An 18167-nucleotide genomic window follows, 5' to 3' on the forward strand; every position below is an offset into this window, starting at 1 on the left:
CGGGAGTCGGACTCCAACGTAAATGTCGGCACCGATCCAGCTCCCGCCCAGCCTGGGGATCCGTCCCGTATTTTATGGATCCCCAGGCTTTAATTGGCCCGAGGAGGGACTTCCACCCGCTTGAGGGAGGAGGTCCCACCTCAGTGAGCTGCCGGCCAATCAGTGGCCATTGCTGAGACTGCAGCCCAGCCGACCGAGAAGGACGCAATGGAACCGGGACAGAAGGTAAGTTCGGGCAGCCTCACCAGGGAAATCGGTCGTGCCCTGGTGAGGCTAGGGTGGTCGTTTAGGGGGAGAGGGACGTCTTGGATCCCGGGGTTGGGTTGGGAGGTGGGGGTGGCCCTCAATCGGGCACCCTGTGCCTGATTGCCAGGCTCCCCCCAACCCGGGGTGTGGAAAGGCCGGCAGCTGTAGCTGGGCACCCTTTCACGTCCCCGGCACACCTGCCAGCCACAGGTAAAATACCCATGGAGGCGGCGAGGGCCCTTAAGTGGCCGTTAAGTGGCCACTTAAGGGTCTTGATTGGCCTCGGGCGGGCGGGCCGCTTCTCACTACCCACCCACCCACCCCCCCAACCGCCGGACATCCGTAAACTTGGTCGGAGGCAAATCAGGGTGGTTAGGCCTCCCGGAGCCTGCCGCTCAATTTTACGCCGCCCCCACGCCCCCATTCTGCTTTTCTATTCTTCCAGTCAAAGTGGACAACCTCACAATCCACATTACACTCAATCTGCCAAATTTTGCCACTCACTTAACCTATCTGTATCCCTTTGCAGACTCTTTGTATCCTCCTCACAACTTGCTTTCCGACTTATCTTTGTATTGTCCACAAATTTGGCAACAATACACTTGGTCCCTTCATCAAATTCATTAATATAGATCGTAAATAGTTGAGACCCCAGCACTGATCCCTGTGGCATTCCATTAGTTAAAGTTTGCCAACCTGAAAATGCTCCATTTATCTAGACTCTCTGTTTTCTGTTCGTTAACCAGTCCTCTATCCATGATAATACATTTCCCCCAACACATGAGCTCTTATCTTGTGTAGTAACCTGTTATGTGGCACGTTATCAAATGCCTTTTGAAAATCCAAATGCACTACATCTACTAGTTCCCCTTTATCCACCTTGCTTATTATATCCTCAAAGTACTCTAATAAATTTGTTAAACACGATTTCCCTTTCATAAAACCATGTTCACTCTGCCTGATTGCATTATGATTTTCTAAATGTCCTGCTACTACTTCCTTAATGATGGATTCTAGCATTTTCCCAATGAGAGATGTTAGGCTAACTGACCTACAGTTTCCTGCTTTCTATCTTCCTCTTTTCTTGAATAGAGGTGTTACATTTGCAGTTTTACAATCTGCTGGGGCCTTTCCAGAATCTACAAACTTTTTGAAAATTACAAGCAATGCATCCAGTACCTCTGTAGCCACTTCTTTTAAGACCCTCGGATGTAGGCCATCAGGTCCTGGGGACTTGTCAGGATTTAGTCCTGAACCTACCTGGGAGTCGGTGCGGCCTGCGGAGATAGTCAGGAGCAGCAGAGCACCTACAAACAAAGACCGGGGAACGGAGTTTGGCCTAACCTAACTGGGAGTCCGAGTGGACCTGTGGGAGACAGTCGGGAACAGCAGACACCTATAAATAAAGACCGGGATCGGAGTGCGGCCTAACCTACCTGGGAGTTGGAGTGGACATGCAGGAGACGGTGGGGAGAAGCGGAGCACCTATAAATAAAGACCGGAATCGGAGTGCGGCCTAACCTACCTGGGAGTCGGAGTGGACATGCAGGAGATGGTGGGGAGCAGCAGAGCACCTATAAATAAAGACTGGGGATTGGGGTGTGGCCTAACCTACCTGGGAGTCGGAGTGGGCATGCAGGAGATGGTGGGGAGCAGCAGAGCACCTATAAATAAAGACTGGGGATTGGGATGTGGCCTGACCTACCTGGGAGTTGGAGTGGACATGCAGGAGATGGTGGGGAGAAGCGGAGCACCTATAAATAAAGACCGGGATCGGAGTGCGGCCTAACCTACCTGGGAGTTGGAGTGGACATGCAGGAGACGGTGGGGAGAAGCGGAGCACCTATAAATAAAGACCGGAATCGGAGTGCGGCCTAACCTACCTGGGAGTCGGAGTGGACATGCAGGAGATGGTGGGGAGCAGCAGAGCACCTATAAATAAAGACTGGGGATTGGGGTGTGGCCTAACCTACCTGGGAGTCGGAGTGGGCATGCAGGAGATGGTGGGGAGCAGCAGAGCACCTATAAATAAAGACTGGGGATTGGGATGTGGCCTAACCGACCTGGGAGTCGGAGTGGGCATGCAGGAGATGGTGGGGAGCAGCGGAGCACCTATAAATAAAGACTGGGGATTGGGATATGGAAAAACCTACCTGGGAGTCGGAGTGGGCATGCAGGAGATGGTGGGGAGCAGCGGAGCACCTACATATAAAGACCGGGATCGGAGTGCGACCGAACCTACCTGGGAGTCGGAGTGGACATGCAGGAGATGGTGGGGAGCAGCAGAGCACCTATAAATAAAGACTGGGGATTGGGGTGTGGCCTAACCTACCTGGGAGTCGGAGTGGGCATGCAGGAGATGGTGGGGAGCAGCAGAGCACCTATAAATAAAGACCGGGATCGGAGTGCGGCCTAACCTACCTGGGAGTCAGAGTGGACATGCAGGAGATGGTGGGGAGCAGTGGAGCACACCAATTCAGCTACTATGAGCCAGCATGTGCTCAGTTTGAAGAAACTGAATGAAAAGAGAACAACTGTTACATCACAGGAAACTAGTAAGCTGATTGGCCGGTAAGTGCTTTGTGGAAGGGACAGTATGCTAATCGACAGTTTAGGACACCGGAGTTAGGGAAAATCTAGAAATAAAATGAACTAAATTTAAAAATAAATATCGAAAACACATACCTGTGTAATTAAGAAAAGTATAACTCTTAATTGTGCGTGGTACCAGCATTTAATAAGCACAGTAAATCGCAGTATTCATAGGAATTAATTAAGAAAGTAATTAAATTAAGTTAACTAAATAACATAAGTAACAATGGCAGGACAGGTGTTGTGTTGCACCTGCAGAATGTGGGATCTCCTGGATGCCAACGCGATCCAGGACAAACACGTCTGCAGAAAGTGTAATCAGCTAGAGGAATTCTGGATCAGGAAGCTGAACTGCAGACACTGCACAGCATCAAGGAGGGGGAGAGATACTTGGACACTTTGTACCAGAAGATGGTCACGCCCCCTAGAATAGGGTCATCTGTTTTGGTCAACGGTGAGGGACAGGAGGGTGTGACCATGAGTGAGGCAGGTAAAGGGACCAAGCAGACAATTGTGGAGGAGCCACAGCCTCTGCAATTGTCAAACAGGTTTGAGGTGCTTGCAACCTTTTTTTTTATTCATTCACGGGATGTGGGCGTCGCTGGCCAAGCCAGTGTTTATTGTCCATCCCTAATTGCCCTTGAGAAGGTGGTGGTGAGTTGCCTTCTTGAACCGCTGCAGTCCATGTGAGGTAGGTACACCCACAGTGCTGTTAGGAAGGGAGTTCCAGGATTTTGACCCAGCGACAGTGAAGGAACGGCGATATAGTTCCAAGTCAGGGTGGTGTGTGACTTGGAGGGGAACTTGCAGGTGGTGGTGTTCCCATGTATTTGCTGCCCTTGTCCTTCTAGTTGGCAGAGGTCATGGGTTTGGAAGGTGCTGTCGAAGGAGCCTTGGTGCATTGCTGCAGTGCATCTTGTAGATGGTACACACTGCTGCCACTGTGCGTCGGTGGTGGAGGGAATGTTTGTAGATGGGGTGCCAATCAAGCGGGCCGCTTTGTCCTGGATGGTGTCGAGCTTCTTGAGTGTTGTTGGAGCTGCACCCATCCAGGCAAGTGGAGAGTATTCCATCACACTCCTGACTTGTGCCTTGTAGATTGTGGACAGGCTTTGGGGAGTCAGGAGATGAGTTACTCGCCTCAGGATTCCTAGCCTCTGACCTGCTCTTGTAGCCACGGTATTTATATCGCTACTCCAGTTCAGTTTTCGGTCAATGGGAGCCCCTAGGATGTTGATAGTGGGGGATTCAGTGATGGTAATGCCGTTGAATGTCAAGGGGAGATGGTTAGATTCTCTTTTGTTGGAGATGGTCATTGCCTGGCACTTGTGTGGCGCGAATGTTACTTGCCACTTATCAGCCCAAGCCTGGATATTGTCCAGGTCTTGCTGCATTTCTACACAGACTGCTTCAGTATCTGAGGAGTTGCGAATGGTGCTGAACATTGTGCAATCATCAGCGAACATCCCCACTTCTGACCTTATGATTGAAGGAAGGTCATTGATGAAGCAGCTGAAGATGGTTGGGCCTAGGAAACTCCCCTGAGGTACTCCTGCAGTGATGTCCTGGAGCTGAGATGATTGACCTCCAACAACCACAACCATCTTCCTTTGCACTAGCTATGACTCCAGCCAGCAGAGGGTTTTCCCCCTGATTCCCATTGACCTCAGTTTTGCTAGGGCTCCTTGATGCCATACTCGGTCAAATGCTGCCTTGATGTCAAGGGCAGTCACTCTCACCTCACCTCTTGAGTTCAGCTCTTTTGTCCATGTTTGAACCAAGGCTGTAATGAGGTCAGGAGCTGAGTGGCCCTGTGTGGACAAAAGCGAGGTCTGCAGGGTAAATGACAGACTGGCCATGGCACCTTGGTACAGGAAGCCGTTCAAGTGGGGAGAGCAAAAAGGAAAGTAGTGATAGTCGGAGATAGTATAGTGAGGGGGATTGACACTGTTCTCTGCAGCAAAGAACAAGAGTCCAGGTGGCTGTATTGCTTGCCCGGTGCCAGTGTTCGGGACATCTTCTCAGGGCTGGAGAGGAACTTACAGTGGGTGGGGGAGGATCCAGTTGTCATGGTCCATGTCGGTAAAGAATAACATTGGCAGGACAAAGAAAGAGGGTCTGCAGAGTCAGCATGAGGAGTTAGGCACCAAATTAAGAAGCAGAACCTCAAAGGTAATAATCGCTGGATTATTACCTGAGCCATGTGCAAATTGGCATAAAGCAAATAAAATTATAGAAATTAATGCATGGCTCAAAGACTGGTGTGGTAGAAGTGGGTTCTGGTTTGTGGGGCACGAGCACCAGTACTATGGAAAGTGGGGCTGTACCATTGGGACGGTCTGCACCTGAACTGTGCTGGGACTAGTGTTCTCGAGAGCCACATAACTAGGAAAGTAGAGGGGGTTTTAAACTAAATAGTGGGGGCAAGGGATCGAATTTGGGAAGATGTGGTAAATCAAAGAGTAGAGACAAGGCAAGAGAGAAAGATGTTTATAAGGGAAATGATAGACTGTGACAGGAAGGGACAGAAAGTACAACTCTAAGAGTAAGTCAGCAGATAAGGCTAGAGATTACAAAAATAACAAAAGGACAAAACTAAAGGCTCTATATCTGAATGCACGTAGCATTTGAAACAAAACTAATGAACTGATAGCGCAAATAGAAATAAATAAGTACAATCTGATAGCTATTACAGAGACTTGGCCGCAGGATGACATAGATTGGGACCTGAATATTGAAGGGTTCATGAAATTTAGGAAGGATAGGATGCTAAGAAAAGGTGGAGCGGTGGCTCGCTTAATTAATGTTGGTATTAGCACATTAGAGAGGGTTGACCTAAGTTCAGGAAACCAGGATGTAGAAGCAGTTTGGGTTGAGATGAGAAATGATAAAGGCAAAAAGTCACTTGTGGGAGTGGTTTACAGGTTTCCTAACAGTACTAACATGGTCGGATGGGGTATAAAGGAAGAAATAATGGGAGCTTCTCAGAAAGGTACGGCGATAATCATGGGAGTTTTAATGTACATATAGACTGGAAAAATCAGATGGGCAAAGGTAGCCTAGATGAGGAGTTCATAGAATGTTTTTGGGATAATTTCTTCGAGCAGCATATTCTGGAGCCAACCAGAGAGCAGGCTATACAAGATCTGGTATTGTGCAACAAGATAGGATTAATTAATGACCTCATAGTGAAGGCGCCCTAATGCAGCAGCAATCATAATAGATTGAATTTTACATTCAGTTTGAGAGAGAGAAGAGTGGGTCCAAGACTAGTATTTTAAACTTAAATAAGCGCAAATATGAGATCATGAAAGCAGAGCTAGCTAAAGTGAACTGGCAAATGAGGTTAAGGGATGGGTCAATAGAGATGCAGTGGCAGACATTTAAGGGGATATTTCAGAATACACAGAATAGATACATTTCAATGAGAAAGAAAAATTCCAAAGGAAGGACCCACCATCCGCAGTTAACTAGAAAAGTTAAAGATAGTATCAAACTTAAAGAAACAGCACATAATTGCACAAAGATGGGTGGCAGGCCAGAAGATTGGACAGAATATAAAAAATAGCAAAGAATGACTAAGAGATTGATAAGGAGAGAAAAATTAGAGTAGCGAGAAAGCTAGCTCGAAATATAAAAACAAGATAGTAAAAGTTTCTATAGATATTAAAAAAAAAAGAATTAACAAAGTGAGCATTGGTCCAATAGAAAGGGAGTCTGAGGAATTAATAAGGGAAAATAAAGAGATGTAGATGAACAGGTATTTTGCAGTGGTCTTCACGAGAGGATACAAGTAACATCCCAGAAATAGCTGTAAATAAGGAAATGGAAGGGAGGGAAGAACTCAAGAAAGTTGCAATTACCAAGGAATTGTTGGAGCTGCACCCTGATGGACTTCATCCTAGGGTTTTAAAAGAAATGGCTTGTGAGTTGATGCGTCGGTTTTAATTTTCCAAAATTCCCTAGATTTGGGGAAGGTTTCATTCGATTGGAAAATAGCGAATGTACTCCTTTATTCAAAAAGGGAGGGCGACAGAAAGCAGGAAACTACAGGCCAGCTAGCTTAACATCTGTCATTGGGAAAATGTTAGAAACTATTATTAAAGACATTATAGCAGGGCACATAGAAAAATTCAAGGTAATCAGGCTTGGTTTTGTGAAAGAAAATCATGTTTCGCTAATTTATTGGAGTTCTTTGAAGAAGTAACGTGCTGCGGATAAAGGGGAACCGGTGGATGGTTCGTAAATTTCCAGAAGGCATTTGACAAGGTGCCACATCAAAGGTTATTGCGGAAAAAGCTCATGGTGTAGGAAGTAACATATTGGCATGGATAGAATATCGGCTACCTAACAGGAAACAAGCATAAATGGGTCATTTTTTTGGTTGACAAGATGTAACGAATGATGTGCTGGGGCCTCAAATTTTACAATTTATATAAATGACTTGGATGAAGAGACCAAAGGTATGGTTGCTAAATTTGCTGATGAAACAAAGATAGGTGGGAAAGTAAGTTGTGAAGAGGACATAAGGAGGCTACAAAGCAATATCGATACGTTATGTGAGTGGGCAAAGATGTGGCAAATGGAGTATAATGTGGGAAAGTGTGAAATTGTCCATTTTGGCAGGAAAAATGAAAAAAGAGCATATTATCTAAATGGTGAGAGATTGCAGAGCTCTGAGATGCAGAGGGATCTGGGTGTCCTAGTGCATGAATTGTAAAAGGTTAGTATGCAGGTACAGCACATAATTCGGAAAGCTAATAGAATGTTATTGTTTATAACTAGGAATTGAATACAATAGTAGGGAGCTTCAGCTATACAGGGCATTGGGAAGGCTACATCTGGAGTACTGTGTACAGTATTGGTCTCCTTATTTGAGGAAGGATGTAAATGCGTTGGAAGCAGTTCAGAGAAGTTATACTGGACTAATACCTGGAATGGGCGGGTTGTCTTATGAGAAAAGGTTGAACAGGCTATGCTTGTATCTGCTGGAGTTTAGAAGAGTAAGTGGTGACTTGATTGAAACATATAAGATCCTGAGGGGTCTTGACAGGGTGGATGTGGAAAGGATGTTTCCTCTCTGGGAGAATCTAGAATTAGGGGTCACTGTTTAAAAATAAGGGGTTGCTTTAAGACAGAGATGAGGAAAAATGTCTTCTCTCAGAGGGACGTGAGTCTTTGGAACTCTCTACCTCAAAAGGTGATGGAAGCAGAGTCTTTGAATATTTGTAAGGCAGAGGTAGATAAATTCTTGATAAGCAAGGGGTTGAAAGGTTATCGGAGGTAGGCGGGAATGTGGAGTTGAGGTTACAATCAGACCAGCTGTGACCTTGTTGAATGGTGGAGCAGGCTAGAGGGGCCGAGTGGTCTACTCCTGCTCCTAATTCGTATGTTCATATGTATGTTCGTTTTCCTAGTACTTTTTCTCTCGTGATAGTGATTGTTTTAACTTCTTCCTTTTTCCCCTTGGTTGAATTTAGAATACAGATGGAGAGTGTGAAGATAAAATCCAATACCAGGGTCCTGCGCTTGAACAAGGGGGACTACAATAGAATGAGGGAAGACTTGGCTAAAGTGGACTGGAAACAAAGATTTTACGGTGGGACAGTTGACGAGCAGTGGAGGACTTTCAAAGCAATTTTTCAAAGTGCTCAGCAAAAGTACATTCCAGTGAAAAGGAAGGGCTGGAAGAAAAGGGGTAATCTGCCATGGGTGTCTAAGGAAATAAGGGAGGCTATCAAATTGAAAGAGAAGGCATACAAAGTGGCCAAAAGCAGCATGAAACTAGAAGATTGGGAAAACTTTAAAGGTCAACAGAAAGCCACAAAAAGAGCTATAAAGAAAAGTAAGATAGAACATGAGAAAAAACTAGCACAGAATATTAAGACAGATAGAAAAAGTTTCTATCAATATATAAAGCGAAAAAGAGTGGCTAAAGTAAACGTTGGTCCTTTAGAGGATGAGAAGGGGAATTTAGTTATGGGATATGATGAAATGGCCGAGGCATCGAACAGGTATTTTGTATCGGTCTTCTCAGTGGAGGACATTAATAACATGCCAGTAATTGACAAAGAGACGAACGGAGGTGAGGACCTGGAAATGATCATTATTATGGGAGAGGTAGTGTTGGGCAAGCTAATGGAGCTAAGGATTGATAAGTCTCCTGGCCCTGATGGAATACATCCCAGGGTACTAAAAGAGATGGCGGGAGAAATAGCAGGTGCACTGGTGGTAATTTTCCAAAATTCGCTGGACTCTGGGGTAGTCCCAGCTGATTGGAAAACAGCAGATGTGACGCCACTGTTTAAAAAGGGAGGTAGACAAAAGATGGGGAATTATAGCCTCTGTAGTGGGGAAGATGCTTGAGTCTATTATCAAGGAAGAAATAGCAGGGCATCTCAATAGAAATTGTCCCATTGAGCAGATGCAGCATGGGTTCATGCTTGACAAATCTTTTGGAATTCTATGATGACATTACGAGCAAGGTGGACAATGGGGACCCAGTGGATGTGGTGTACCTAGATTTCCAAAAGGCCTTCGACAAGGTGCTGCACAAGAGGCTGCTGCAGAAGATAAGGATGCATGGCGTTAGGGGTAAAGTATTAGCATGGATAGAGGATTGGTTGACTAACAGGAAGCAGAGAGTGGGGATTAATGAGTGCCATTCTGGGTGGCAATCAGTCACTAGTGGTGTGCCTCAGGGATCGGTGTTGGGACCGCAATTATTTACAATTTATATAGATGATTTGGAGTTGGGGACCATGTGTTGGGTGTCAAAGTTTGCAGATGACACTAAGATGAGTGGCAGAGCAAAGTGTGCAGATGACTGTGAAACTTTGCAGAGGAACATAGATACATTGAGTGAGTGGGCAAAGGTCTGGCAGATGGAATACAATGTTAATAAATGTGAAGTCATTCATTTCGGTAGGAGGAACAGTAAAAAGGATTATTACTTGAATGGTAAAAAGTTGCAGCATGCTGCTATGCAGAGGGACCTAGGTGTCCTTGTGCATGAATCGCAGAAGGTTGGTCTGCAGGTACAGCAAGTAATTAGGAAGGCAAATGGAATTTTGTCTTTCATTGCTAAAGGGATTGAGTTTAAAAGCAGAGAGGTTATGTTGCAGCTGTACTGGTGAGGCCGCACCTGGAGTAGTGTGTGCAGTTTTGGTCTCCTCACTTGAGAAAGGATATACTGCCACTGGAGAGGGTGCAGAGGAGGTTCACTGGGTTGATTCCGGAGTTGAGGGGGTTGGCTTATGAGGAGAGACCGAGTAGATTGGGATTATATTCATTGGAATTCAGAAGAATGAGGGGGGGATCTTATAGAAACATATAAAATCATGAAGGGAATAGATAAGATACAAGTAGAGAGGATGTTTCCACTGGCAGGTGAAGCTAGGATAAGAGGGCATAGCCTCAAGATTAGAGGGAGCGGATTTAGGACTGAATTAAGAAGGAACCTCTTCACCCAGAGGGTTGTTAATCTATGGAATTCCTTGCCCAGTGAAGTAGTTGACGCTTCTTCAGTAAACGTTTTTAATGCTAAGGTAGATATCTTTTTGAACAATAAAGGAATTAAGGGATACAATGAGAGCGCGGGTAAGTGGATCTGAGTCCACGAAAAGATCAGCCATGATCTTATTGAATGGCGGAGCAGGCTCGAGGGGCCGGACGGCCTACTCCTGCTCCTAGTTCTTATGATCTATTATGATTCTGTGCTATTCTTGGCATGCTTTTTGTGTCTTCAACTGCGAAAACAGATTCAAACTACTTGTTCAAAGTCTCTGCCATTTCCTTGTTTCCCATTATTAATTACCCAGTCTCACCCTCGAAGGGAGCAACACTTACTTTAGCTACCCTTTTCCTTTTTATGTATTTGTGGAAGTTATTACTGTCTGTTTTATATTTCTTACAAGTTTACTCTCATACTTTAACATCTTTTTTATGTTTTGGCCATCCTTTGCTCGTTTTAAAATTGTCCCAATCTTCTAGCCTACCACTAATCTTTGCAGCATTGTATGCCTTTTCTTCCAATTTGATACTATCCTTAACTCTCTTAGTTCGTCACAAATGGTGCCTCTTTCTCAAAGAGCCTTTCTTTCTCCATGGAATATATGGGATTCATTTGTACACAAAATAAGACAAGATTTGAAAGCTGTCGCTTAGTAATTATTCTAAAGATGCTAGTATTGTGCTGATATATTCTTGAGCACAAAAACGCCTCCAACTATTTTCTTCAATGTTATTAACACCTCTCATATTTAAAGTTTTGGAAAAAATATTGAGCAGAAATAGCAAAAAAAAAGGTAATTAAAGTTGATTTTTTTTTACTTCAATTTTTAAAATAAGGTACTGACAGTGAGACATACTCATGAAACTAGATGTGGTGGGTTGTGATGGTGCAATGGCTTCAACACTGGCTTTTCACTTTTGAGGTCTGGGTATGACTTTAGTCCAGAGTAAATGGATCAAATTCTTTTCTGTAAGGATTCGATTCGAAATTAGTTTGAATCCAGGAGCCTCAATTTTACTGCATGGATTGACACTGGCCAATCTGTGCACCCACCCGAATTACAATGCCAAGCTAGTGTCAAGATCGTTGGTGCAAAAAAAAGAGCATAAAATAATTATACTGACATGTTTGTAAGTTTGCTAAATTTGGGAGAGATTTCTAAGGTTTGCCAAGTTATCAGATTTACATTATATTTTTTAAAAAGGGAACAGAGATTAACCTGTAAATTGTAGATAATTGTAGACCAATAACAGGAACTTGCATTTACATAGCACTTTTAAAGTAGTAAAACATCCCAAGGTGCTTCACGGGAGCATTATCAAACAAAATTTAACACCAAGCCACATTAGGATGTAATAGGTCAGAGAGGTAGGTTTTAAGGACCATTTTTTAAAAATTATCCATTGTAGGATGTGGGTGTCGCTGGCTAGGCCAGCATTTATTGCCCTTGAGAAGGTGGTGGTGAGCTGACTTCTTGAACTGCTGCAGTCCTTGTGGTGTAGGTATCCCAACTGCTGTTAGGAAGGGAGTTCCAGGAGAGAGAGGTAGAGAGGCAAAGAGGTTTAGGGAGGGAATTCCAAAGCTCAGGATCGAGGCAGCTGAAGGCACGGCCACCAATGATCGAGCGATTAAAATCAGGGATATGCAAGATGTCAGGATTGGAAGAACACAGATAACTTGGAGGGTTGAAGGAGGTTACAGAGATAGGGAGGAGTGAGGCCAGGAGGAATTTGAAAGCAAGGATGAGAATTTTAAAATTGAGGCATTGCCGGACTGGGAGCCAATGTAGATTAGTGAGCACAGGGGTGGGTGAATGGGACTTGCTGCAAGTCAAGATAAGATGCTTTGGATGATCTCAACTTTATGTATGGTGGAAGAAGGGAATTCATCCAGAAAAGCATTGGAATAATCAAGTCTAGAGGTAACCAAGGCATGGATGAGGGTTCCAGTAGCAGATGAGCTCAGGCAGGGTGGAGTCAGGTAGAGGTGGAAGTGTGTGGTCTTGGTGATGGAGCGGATAGGTGGTCAGAAGCGGATCTGGGGTCAAGTATGACACCAAGGTTGTGAACAGTCTATTTCAGTCTTTGACTAGAGAGAGGGATAGAGTCAGTGGCGAGGGAATGGAGTTTGTGGCATGGACGAAGAAAATGGATTGCATGCAGCACAGAAACAAGCCATTCAGCCCAACCAGTCCGTTATGATGGACTCAAGAACCCTTCCTCTTTCCTCATCTAACATTATCAGCATAACCCTCTTATGCTTATCTAGCCTCCCCTTAAATGCATCTGTACTATTTGCTTCAACCACTCCTTGTGGTAGCAATTTCCAAGTTCTTACCACTCTCTGGGTAAAGAAGTTTCTTCCGAATTCCCTATTTGATTACTTGGCAATTATCTTATCTTGATGGCCTCTGGTTTTGCTCTTCCCCAAAATTGGAAGTGCTCTCTCTGTCAAAACCTTTCATAATTTTAACGACCTCTATTAGGTCACTCCGCAGCCTTTTCTTTTTAAGAACTTTGGTTTTCCTAATATTTAGTCGCAGTAAAGTTCTGCTCATCCAGTACTGATTTCAGACAAGCAGTGTGATGAACTAGAGACAGTAAAGTGATCAAGTGGTGAGTTAGAGATGGGTGTCACAGTGTTCAAGTGGAACATGATGAGCTTTTGGATGATGTCACGGGGGGTAGCGAGAAATAGGAGAGAACCAAGGTTAGATGTTTGGGGGTCTCTGGAGTAATCGTGTGGGAGTGGGAAAAGGAGCCATTGCAGATCATTCTCTAGCTGTGATTAGATAGATAAGAATAGAACCAGGCGAGTGCAGTCCCACCCAGCTGGACAATGGAGGAGAGACATTCAAGGAGAATGGTGTGGTCAACTGTGTGAAAGGCTGCAGACAGGTTGAGAAGGAAGAGGAAGGATAGTTTTGTATGGTCACAGTTACAGAGAATGCCATTTATGACTTTGGGCTGAATTCTAAGGGATTGTTGGGGACAGGAACGGAGGCGGGGGGGCATAAAATCAGGAAGGAAGACGTCGGACCGTAAGTCCAACATCTTGATGACTTTCTGTATTTCACTGTAGTCGGCTGACGTGGAGGCTAGACTTCACAGATCCACACAGCGGGAGGGAAAGTAAGGTACCTAAGAGGCCAATAGACAGCAATTTTAGTTCCTGGCTCCAATTTAACAAATGGCACATGGGAACCACAGGGTTTCAGAGTTTTGCCTGGTTAAAGGAGGGGACAAAGAGTTGGGATCTCAGTGCTGGCTTCACTGGGAAGCCATTGGGTGAGGCAGCGTCACTTGGCAATGAGGGTGGAGGAGGAAGGGTATTGGGGTATCATTGTCAGGAGCGGGTATCATTGTCAGGGGAGCCATACCCAGGTGCTATCAGGACAGTGCCATTTCATCAGAGGTGACAAGTGAGAGAAAGTGGGGGGCTTGTTTGCTGTGAAGGCCTTGCACTCAATGAGATACAACTTATCATGGGCCTCATTCACCCTGGTTTGGGGCCCTCATTAAGGAGCAGGAACAGCACAGAGGGAGTGAGGTCCAGTCACAGGCAGGGGCACACCAGCAACTTGGGGTCCCACAGGAGGGCCATCCTTGGGGTCAAGACACCAGAGAAGGACGCAGAGAGGATCGGCAACAGCCTCCTGCGTGCAAAAGAAGCTACCCACCAGAGATGGTCTATCAGCTGAGGCTCAATTACCTGCAGATGTCTGAGTGGCTGTGTCTCCAAATACTCCATCTCTCCAGGGAGGCCATCACTGATCTATATGCCATGATGCAGGGTCAGCTGAGCTCCACAGGGCTTGGTGGACACCCGATGCCAGTGTCACTGTAGGTCACAGTGGCATTGAACCTCTATGCATCAGATCATTCCAGGGATCAACTGGAGGTATGCGTGGGATAACGCAGTCTGTGGCGCATTGGTGCATCAAGGAGGTCACCTATGACCTTTTCAGGAGGGTTGGTGACTATGTGCCTTCTGCACAGATCCAAACAGTCAAGCTGAGAGGGCTATAGGACTCAGGGCCATTGCTGGATTCCCCCAGTCGCTCCAGATCTTTGGTCTTGTTGATGAGCATGGCCTGCATGAAAGAACAGATAGATTGAAGTGTTATGGATTTCCCATTGCGACATTCCAACCATGCCTACTGTGGATGTTCATATATCCAGTGGTGGACACATGAGCACCATGGCTCATTTTTGCCACATACATGTTGTGCCCCAAGACATCTTCACTCACTGTCTTGGGTGGGCACCCCTGACTCGCCTTCCAATATGGAGCGGCTGCCTTACTGCCCTGCCAGTTCCATTGCCTCCTCTTCCATTGGGCTCAAAATATGTAAATAAGGTACACCCAGGTCTTGGCCTGCTTTTTTCAGTTGTGTGCTGCCTTCTCCTGCAAACGCAAAGCGAAACGATGTTATTCCATCAAGGGAGGCAAGGTGGTGGTAGTCAAGTGGCCTACGATAGGGCACACGAATGCCTCCTGTACGGAGCCACTCACGACTCTTTGTAGGGGAATGCAATGACAGACGGGCACCTCTCACTGAGATGCAGCCATGCCTCAGGCAGCATTTCTTGCTGCCCTACCCCATTGCCCATGACTCCACCAAACACTCCCTCTATCCACGTGCAAGGCCAAAGGGTAGATGGTGTATGGAGTACTCACCTTATCAGACCAGGCCAGGCCACTTCCAGCACCGGATCGAGGTCCTAGGGATGATCCCACAGCTGTTGACCTCCTCCACTAAATCTATCCAGGCTTGCTTGGTCAGGCAGGCCGGTCTCCTCCTCCCGTCCTTGGGCAAGAGGACCTTGCTCCTTTCTCTTGCAGTCCAGAGGAGAGTCTGGAGGAGGCAGGCCTGAACCGTGGAGCCACCTGGGGTCTTCCTTCAGCCATGGTAGTAGGATCGGTCAACCTTCCTTCGCCAGAGATTTTCAAACATAAATGCAGGAGTGAATACAGGGCTGGCAGCCCTTCAAATATGGTACCAGCATTAATTGATGCCGCTTTCACCACCTCCGCTCCTGCCTCCATCCTCTCACTTCCTGGCTGCTTAATCACGTGCATCCATCCACTCATTACCCCAACAAATGCCGAACCTGCTTCCGGTCGTGATACCAGGACCTGCAGCCTACAAACAAAATCCAGCTTTTTGATATGAGTTATTTCAGGACTGTGATGTGGGCAGAAACCTGGTTAGAAGGATTCAAACATGGAATTCCAAGAATGATGGGCATATATTTGGAAGGCCAGAGAGTGAAATACCAATTTCTTCGAAGTCAGTGGCACGTGTCATTGCTTCATGACTGACTGCAAAATCTGGGCCATTACAAATTAGCAGTTGTGAGACATAAAAGTGGCAAAGATTATTTCATAGCACAGAGCACAAATGTGCCTCCAGGTTTAGGGCTACAATGATATGTATCTCCGAGCATGTAAAATTAAGTTTACTGTTGTGCAAAGATAATTAAGTAACATGACAAATCTGAGGTTAATCTTTTAACTTTAAATGTTTTAACCGAAAACATAAACATATTTCTGATATGCAACATCAATCAGGGCAAATGCTGACTGTCAAATTCGGAAGGGCAACCTGTCATGCAATGTCCTGTTTTCTTCTTGGTAAGGATTTACAGTACTTCTCTCATCTGTGGCTCCTTAACTATGTCTGACTTGTGGATATTCTGTGTTCCATGTCTTTTTCCTTACATATGTTTGTCACACTCCTCTCTCTTGGCATTTCTTCGCAGATTTTGGGAAGCTTGTACTCATCGGTTGCAGGCCCACTGGTGGCTAGTCAGGCCTATCTGTGACCGGCAGCTTCTCCCACAGCGGGACAAGTGAAGGTGTAGTCACTGCTAGGGGCAATTGGATCTATCCTTCTCCTCCTTTTCTCTTTCATGCTGGTTCTTCGCTCAGTCTCAAAGGTGTCTGTAGCACTCCTGATGTAGCATCTCCAGGCATCACGATCTGTGGTCTGCCCTTCCCACTAGTGATGGTCAATGTGGCACACAGAGAGGGACTTCTTCAGGGCGTCCTTGAAATGTTTGCTTGGGTCCACCTCTGTTCCTTTTACCCGTGGTCAGCTCACCTTGGATCCAACATGACCTTGGACAGGCAACTGTCGTCCATTGGGCAACATGACCCATCCAACGCAGCTGGCTTTGCAGGAGCATGGCCTCGATGCTGGTGCACTATTGTGCACATATTTGTCAAATGCATGGGTCAGGAATGTGGTAACCTGGAATTTTATGGTGAGCACAGTTGCTAAAATGTGAAATGTGAGGCACTATGACCACAGAAATCTAAACAGGTATCAAAGTAGGGGTTTCCAGTAAGCCCAGATATTATTTTCTTTTTGTTCCTGCATATCTTCTCCAACTCTGTTTTGGTCATCTCAGAAATCAAGGATGGCAACCAAAGCACAGCAGGAGGGGTGAAAATAACACCACAATAAATATTGGGATATGTCTTAACCAAAGGAAGGTGGGACAGCATACATGATAGCATCACTAAGATATGCTTGAGCAATTAAACTTCTACATGCTTCATTAGAATAATCCCAATAACAATTCAGTGGTGCTGCAGGACTAAAGGGATGCCAGAAGGGAAGGTGGTATTTTATAAAATACTGCTCTGTGCCAATCCTCTATGATCAATCCATGTGTCCCAACTTCAGGTGTCAGTGCTGAATGTGCTTGATGTCGGCCTGTTACTGTTTTCACCACATGCTGCAAAATGGAGCCATCAAAATGTACAGTGCAGTGCATGTTGTCATGGAAGGAGTGGATCAGACTAAGGAGCTTTGGTGGACAGCCAAAATGACTGTAGCAAAGGCATTCCCCATAATGCTAAGGAGTGTGAGATGTCCCTGTAGTTGTTGCATTCTCCTCTGTCACCTTTGTTTTTGTATAGTGTGATGATTTTGCTGTCGCACATCTCCTGTGGAACAGAACGTACTTTCCAGCAGAGAAGGAGAAGATCATAAAGGTGTGGCAGTAGATGGGACTTTCGGTGATTGAGCAGTTCAGCTGGGATTCCATCCTTGCCGGGTGCCCTTCTGTTCACTAGGTGGTCCATGGCCTTCTCGAGCTCCAGTGATGAGGGCTGTTCATCGAACTCAACTATGACAGTAAGTTGCAGGAGAGTGTCAAGCACAGACTGTCTGATTCACAGGAGTACAGTTCACAATAGTGTTCAGCCCAGTGGGACATCTGCTTACTTCTGCCAGTGAGTAGTTTACTATCTTCTGACTTCAGGGGAGCAACATGGTGATGGCAGGGTCAAGCGCCCTCTTGATCCCTTTGTGCATAGCTTGCAGATTTCCTTTGTCACAGGCAGTTTGGATTTCTTGACATAAGCTGATCCAGTGTTTGTATCTCCCTGTCCTTTACATAGCTGTCTTGGTTACTTTCAGGTCATGCAGTGTCTTAGCTGTTGGGTTTATGTTGTCCATCATGTAGGCTTTGTTTTTTGGATCAACGACAGATATCAGCTCAGCTGAGTAGGTCTGAAACCAGCCCTTGTTGCGGATTCTGCCTTTACCAAATGATGCTTCTGCTGCTTCATTGATGATTGAGTTTAGTGACTTCCAAGCTTCATTGATGCCAGCATCAGTGCTTGCCGTTAAGGCTTTGGTTGATTACACTGTGCAGTTTGATGGCTCCATTTCCGACAGTTTCGGAGTGAAGAATGGAGTGAAAAGGGGTTGTGTCCTAGCCCCCACTCTGTTGGGCATCTTCTTCTCCATTCTCAGATGGCAAGTTCAACAATCTATCAAGGCTGAGAGTGAAGACAAAAA

At 45.7% G+C, this 18167-nt stretch overlaps 1 protein-coding gene across 2 annotated transcripts in view; it reads left to right on the forward strand.

The window, feature by feature from the left end:
* Window positions 1-17482, forward strand: part of LOC137368969 (solute carrier family 22 member 4-like) — a 213976-nt gene extending 196494 nt beyond the window's left edge. For both annotated transcript variants that reach the window (XM_068029367.1, XM_068029370.1), the window contains one exon: window positions 17282-17482. In XM_068029367.1, coding sequence (XP_067885468.1) covers window positions 17282-17368 — 87 coding nt within the window. In that variant the 3' untranslated portion in view covers window positions 17369-17482. The remainder of the gene's footprint in view (window positions 1-17281) is intronic.
* The last annotated feature ends 685 nt before the right edge of the window (window positions 17483-18167 follow it).

This window comes from Heterodontus francisci, chromosome 4, assembly GCF_036365525.1.
Source record: "Heterodontus francisci isolate sHetFra1 chromosome 4, sHetFra1.hap1, whole genome shotgun sequence".
NCBI lineage: Eukaryota > Metazoa > Chordata > Chondrichthyes > Heterodontiformes > Heterodontidae > Heterodontus > Heterodontus francisci.